The sequence below is a fragment of the Ascaphus truei genome, chromosome 6 (genome assembly GCF_040206685.1).
Source record: "Ascaphus truei isolate aAscTru1 chromosome 6, aAscTru1.hap1, whole genome shotgun sequence".
Lineage (NCBI taxonomy): Eukaryota > Metazoa > Chordata > Amphibia > Anura > Ascaphidae > Ascaphus > Ascaphus truei.
Window position 1 is genome coordinate 35,810,664 of NC_134488.1, and position 6,749 is coordinate 35,817,412.

The 6,749-nt window shown below is 47.0% G+C and overlaps 1 protein-coding gene across 2 annotated transcripts; it reads left to right on the plus strand.

The window, feature by feature from the left end:
* Window positions 1-392: 392 nt before the first annotated feature.
* AUNIP (aurora kinase A and ninein interacting protein) lies at window positions 393-5,906 on the plus strand. 2 transcript variants are annotated; one of them, XM_075603981.1, is made up of 4 exons: window positions 393-603; window positions 1,549-1,687; window positions 2,145-2,292; window positions 3,150-5,906. In XM_075603981.1, the coding sequence occupies exons 2-4, from the start codon at window positions 1,595-1,597 to the stop codon at window positions 3,995-3,997; spliced, it is 1,089 nt and encodes a 362-aa protein (XP_075460096.1). In that variant the 5' UTR covers window positions 393-603; window positions 1,549-1,594; the 3' UTR covers window positions 3,998-5,906. The 2 variants fall into 2 exon arrangements, with proteins under 2 accessions (XP_075460096.1, XP_075460097.1); XM_075603982.1 differs by having other exon boundaries at window positions 393-599.
* The last annotated feature ends 843 nt before the right edge of the window (window positions 5,907-6,749 follow it).

Genomic DNA, 6,749 nt, shown 5'->3' on the forward strand with positions numbered 1-6,749 from the left:
AATGGGGTCCGGTTAGACCACAGGGGCCAATGTGAGATTGGGTGGGTCAGGCCGGGCCAGAAACACCGTTACATAAATAAAGATATCAATACATAAGTGCAAACTCTTTTCATTCAACCCAGCAAATGTGTTATTATTAGAAGTTTGCGCACTTGCAGCTGTTTATTTATTTGCAATATGTTCCATGCCTATTTGGAACAAAGGGATTAAAAATATGCTCTGTTCATACAGTATGCAGCATAAAAAAATAATCATTGTGCCAACAAATACATGGAGGATGTGAGCTCCACAGCATGAACGGCCAACCAATACATGGAGGATGTGAGCTCCACAGCATGAACGGCCAACCAATACATGGAGGATGTGAGCTCCATAGCATGAGCTGCCAACCAATACATAGCAACTTATATTGGTCGCAACATAAACACGCTGATTGTGTGCGCTGAACACCTATGTGAGGACCCGAGACAGGCAGTGCGCTGGCACCTATGTGAGGACCCGAGACAGGCAGTGCCAGGGCACCTTTGTGAGGACCCGAGACAGGCAGTGCCCGGGCACCTTTGTGAGGACCCTGACTAAGAACAGCGCGGGGAATTCAAGTGGGTGAGAGGAATGAATGAAGAGATAAGAGGGGGAGGATAACGGGGAGGGGGGAGGATAACGGGGAGGGGGGAGGATAACGGGGAGGGGGGAGGATAACGGGCAGTGTGGAGGAGGGGAGGATAACGGGCAGTGTGGAGGAGGGGAGGATAACGGGGAGTGTGGAGGGGACAGCTGAATGTGACGGAAGAGGGTGTAGTGTGGGAGAGTTGGGGGGAGAAGTGAGGTATGCGGCTAGTGAGTGAGGGTGAGGTGTGCAGCTATTGAGTGAGGTATGCGGTTAGTGAGTGAGGGGTGAGGTATGCAGCTCAGCTAGTGGGTGAGGACTGAGGAGTGAGGTATGCAGCTAGTGAGTGAGGGGTGAGGTATAGAGCTAGTGGGTGAGGTATAGAGCTAGGAAAGGATGGGTGAGGTATGCAGCTAGCGGGTGAGGTGTGCAGCAAGTGAGTGAGGGGTGAGGTATGCAGCTAGTGAGTGAGGGGTGAGGTATAGAGCTAGGAAAGGATGGGTGAGGTATGCAGCTAGCGGGTGAGGGGTGCAGCAAGTGAGTGAGGGGTGAGGTATGCAGCTAGTGAGTGAGGGGTGAGGTAGGCAGCTAGTGAGTGAGGGGTGTGGTATGCAGCTAGTGAGTGAGGGGTGATGTATGCAGCTAATGAGTGAGCTTCACACAGATTTGCAGGTTTCTTACAATCTTTCAGGTTAATATTACATATCTAACCTGCACCCTCACTGCATGTGAGTTCACATACACACTACTTATTATATTGTTCTATTAGATGGGGTCACTAGGTGCACAAACATCCTGTGTTCTCCTGGGCTCAGCGGGGATCTAGAGCTGAGCACTTACAGACTATTAAAGAGCAAAACGGGGGCCATTAATCAGAAGTCAGAGCGAAGCACCAGGAATAAGGGAACCTAAAGTCATTTACGTTGTGTGTTTTATTTAAGGATTACTCGAGTAAGAAGAGAAGTGGGGAGTGTGATAAACGTTATCATGAAGCAGAAGGGTAAAAGTGTCCACGTCACGCAGCCGGAGGAGTGCGGGGTCTGGCTGGACACAACAGAACTTAAGAAGAGGCCGCTGCAGGTATACAATATGGGACGTTGTGGGAGGAAAGATGAGCATTGAATATCATGCCGACGAGTCGGGTGAAGTTAATACATCTCATAGTCTCGCACATCCCATACAATGTCAGAGAATGTCTAGCAATGTGTCTTCATGGGACAAATAACAGTGCTGTAGCGGCCTGTATATGATCAGCAGGTTTGTCATTTGTGTTGAAATGAGAATGGAGCATGTGGTCACAAGTCACACTCGGACACTGTTCTGTGGAAGTGACATGCCAGCTTCTCAATATGATCAGATATGTAGGAGATGGGACATTTATCCTTGTCACTGCATGTGCAGGGCCTGGCAAGTTTGGGACAGTGGTGGACGCTTCCCTCACGTATGCAGTATGTGTCGGTAATTCACACCAGGCCAACACTGGACAGTTACATGTGCTCGGCTGTAACACGTTGTCGTTTTTGGTTTTCTGTTTCAGACTGTGCTCTCTTGTTCCACCAACAGCAGATTCCATCCATTCTTAAGGAGAAAACCTATTGATTCGGTTACGTTTGCGTTTACACAAACAGAAGCCCCCCAACCCTGCACCAAACAGACCTCCATATACTCCTTCCTCGCACCAGTTGGTAATGTCTCATGTCTTCTCTTCTTTCTGTCTTATTTATAAAAATGTTTTACCAGGAAGTAATACATTGAGAGTTACCTCTTGTTTTCAAGTATGTCCTGGGCACAGAGTTATACCAATACATGGTTACATTAAAAGAACAGAGGTTATACAGTCAATTCACAGATAATTCATGGACAGATAGAGTTGGAAAATTGGGTACAGGGGATAAAAGGGCTGGTGAGTTTCAGTTTGAAATAGAGAAGCTTTAACAACAGCGAACGGTAGCAAACGGCTCACACCCTTTAGCTGCCGTTAAACTGTGCCAAAGGCTGTCTGCGTTTGGGACGATGCAGATGTACACTGAAGCGGTTCAGATTGAATGCAGCTGTGAATTCAAAGTCCTTTGTCCTCTTGGCTCATTAACATTCCAGTGGGTGGGGTTGATGTTCCACATAGTGCAGCAAATGTTAACCCTTAGCACACTGGTCGTATGCAGAGGGGAACAGGTCTTGGGGAACCGCATCATGCGTCTGCCTTTGGGGCGACGCAGATGTACACTGAAGGGGTTCAGATTGAATGCAGCTGTGAATTTGTGTGTGGAGGAATGAGAGCATATACAGAGGGGTGGGGAGAGATGGCAGCCAACCAGAGCTAATTTCCGACTCTGGTGTCTAATTTTCTTAACCTGATGAATTGTCCATGTTCATTCTCTGCCCTCACCTTGTGTGTTCTAAATGCCCTCGCGTTCTTACTGCACCCCTGGCCGCGATGTCCTCCCTGCTCTCGGCACACAAGGTGAAGCCATAACCGCTCCCTGCATCTTATTCCTGCGTGAAGCAGAAACAGATACTGAAAGATTACTTTTCTTTTTTTCAGGCAAGAAAAGTGGAATGGAAAACGTTCCATGTATGAACGCGAATACCCCCATCCTACCCCATCACCGGAAACCTGAAGATGCTCATCCTGTGAAAAGCAAAACAACTGAAGGGGATGAATCTTTAACCCAGGAGCAGTGTCCGGTGACTCCCTGTGCCCCCACACTGTGTGAAGCGACGGCTTCAGACTGTGACCTGCCCTGTGCGGCAACTGCGGAGTGTCCGCGCATTGCTGTTGGGGAGGGGCTGTGGGTCTGCTCTGCAGGATCCCATGTGCGTGTGAAGCCCACTGATGGTCTGCGGTACTCTGTAAGGGGTCAGGGGGCTCCTGATTTATGTAACAGACATGGGGACGTGGCACAGGAAGCAGTGGCAGGGCAGGGTGGGAGTAGCTGTGTAGTGAATACGCCAGACCCTCCACAAACTCAGGCCTTCAGCAAACCTGCATTACACAAAGCCCAGGAGGATTTACCAGGTGCTCCGCGCTCCCCGAGACACAGCTGGGACATGGCAGGTCCAGTGAACAAAAAGCTGTGTTCTAGTATGGTGCGCGACTCCCCCATCAGGTCCTCACGGTGTGAGGAAGCGTCTCACACAGAGCAGGACGGGCTTCATCACTCCGTAACCGCCAGTCAGCTGTTCACCGAGGACAGTCAGGGGAACAGGGTGATATGTCACCGACCAGTAAGTGACCGGAGCAGGAAACGCTCCACGGCTTTGCCACTTCAGGACAGGACGAACGTCACGCAGGAGAGAGCAGCCCAACCCAGGGTCTCCCAGCCTCTTCTATGTGACCAGAAGATGTTCACACAGGACTCTGAGGGCAACGTGGTCATGAAACACTGGTGATTGTCCATGGGTAATTTGGTTCTGTGGTAATCTTATTAAGGGTTATTAATTGTGGTGACTTCTTATTCTACATTAACAAATAAGACTCAAGGAGGTTCAGAAAGAATCCTACTAGTTGCACTCTCTGAGGAGTATTGGAAAAAGACCATGGGAGCCAGAAAAATATAAGCATCTCTTCCACTGGGAGTGGGTACCATATGATGAGACACCCGACTAAAGACAACCTCCCGAGGCTATCCACACTGGATCATAAAAATGAAAACAATAAAATTTAAATCAAATAACATCAACAATAAAAGTGACTTGTATACTGTGATGCAATATTAAAATCCTCCACAGGGTGGCGGCCCAGAGCTAATTGTTGAATCTGATGTGTCTGTGGCAATGTCCTGAATAGTATCTAGATTGATCATCTGATTGCTCCACATACTGCCACAGACACATCCGATTCAACAATTAGCTCTGGGCCGCCACCCTAGGGTCACTAGGCTACACATTCTATTTTGGCTTACAAGTGCAGGTTTTCAAGTGCAGTAGAAGCTGTTAATTACAGGTTATAATATCACTATACCTATATATCTTTGCCTTTCCTCTATTGCTACTTAAGGTGCTAGCTACAGGTTGTGTTATATGCTTTGCTACATTGTAGCATGTAGTTCAAGGGTGGTTGAATTGTTGCATTGTATGCTTTTCACTGTCTCCTTTACCACTACATGGCATTGACATGTCCTGCTTCAATAAGCAGTACCATATCAGCATATTACTCCATACCTAAAAGGTTATTTTCACTATTATAGTATTTAGAACAGAGTAATACTGCTGTATATGCACTGAGTGAGCATTTTTGCCTAAACTGGACATTTATCCAGCATAGCTTTTCCCTAACAACCGCCTACCTGGGGAAATGTAACCATTTATATGTATATATTTTTAAACATTGTTGTGTATTAATGAAATGAAATGTTGTTATTTTTTGTGAGAACAATACTGTACTCCCCTTTATGTGTAGATTTGAGGAGACCTATTTACTCCTCTAGTGGGTTATACACTCCTACCACTACTGTATTTACACTATACTTGGAGTGCAGCAAATTGTGTTCTAGTGTTAACCTTTGGGTAACGTTTGTCTCTATTATATGTATTCACCCCATTGTACCTAAGTCTACTATTTGCTATAATAGGAGAGCGTTGATTCAATTTCTATAGGTGGTTAAAAAGAAATGATTAAAATGCAATTATAGCACACACAGGTAAAAGACTGATATCTGAATGCTCCGGAGGGTCAAAATTGAAATCCTACTTCCGACATGCAGGGTTTAGATGAGAGTTCAAAGTAATCTCTGAATCGCCGCCGGCGGACTCCACACACGGATGGTTACAGTGTATCCCAAGCAGGATCAGCGACGCCGTCATAGGTCACACCAGCGTCGGCACCACTGGTCTGTTTGCGTTCAACGGGCTCCACACACACGCTCTAGATGGTTACTACAGGGCAAAGCAACCCGCGATGGTCACCGGCACCGCCGCTACAAACACCCCCAGATCCGACTCTACAGCTCCGTCAGCTTATCCTACACGGCATACAGTCACGTGGTCCTCGCGTGTGCTGCCTCTCCACACGAATGGCCAGGCTGCGCACGCACACACGGAGGTCTCTGCTCACCGCTGACCCACCGCAAATGTCCTACAGCGCGGAATAGCCTAATCACCCGGAAACAGCCAATGTCTGATCAATAGTCCCCAAGTGTTAACCCTACGCGTTTATGAAAAACAGATCACTTCCTCAGGGCCCCTGTGTGTGAAACATGTCAGAGTACCTGTCAGGACTTTGTATGTTCTTTTAACTTAATAAATCTTTGAATATTTTCTACTTGTCCTACCTTACATTGGTCGAGCTGTGCTCCGGTTTCTGTGTGGATCTTTAAAGCTGCAGTTCAGTCTATATCCTGCATGTGTGTTTTTTTTAATAAATCAGTTCTGTAGTAAGAAATAATACTTTTAGCATTTTCTGTTTTTAAAAAAACAACTTTGAAAGACCAATTTTCTTGTATTCTATTTTAACAAGCATTTGCTAAGGCACTGCCCCTTCATGGCCTGTCACAAACCCAGAACAAATAAAGTGATGCTGCACACCTCAAAAATAGAAAAAACATACAATTACCGGTGCTCCAGTGTTTGCACGAAAGCCTGCAATCAGTCCAAGACAGATGAATGAAGGAACAAAGGGCACTGCGGATTTGAACAAAATAAACTCATTTATTGAGCCAACACGACGTTTTGACCTAAGTGGTCTTTTTCAAGTGACAATGGCATAAATACATTCCACAATAGTAACATATAAATAGTGCCCCAAATCCCCACAATGCAGCCTGTCCAATTAGTGTAGATGAAGTTCATATGCTGAGACAGTCCCTTTAGCCAATCTCCAATCTGTGCTCCTTTACACCAGCTGTTGGTGCTCCACGTTAGATTCTGGTGTTCACATCCTCCTTGCTCCTGTGTAATCCGGCATCCATCTTGATGACATCATCACTCCTCGTTTCTGGCGTTTGGAACGCATCCTGGTCCCATTCTGCCATTGCACGTCATCTCCGATCGTGCGTTTCAAGTCCGCGCATGCGCGGTGTCAATCCGGTCGATCCTCTTCATCCCTATACCCCTTCCGATCGCAGAAAGCGCAGATCATTGCAGAATCATTGCGCCTGCGATTGTCAATCATCCTGCGGTCCTGCAGGCTCGGGGGGGGGGGGGG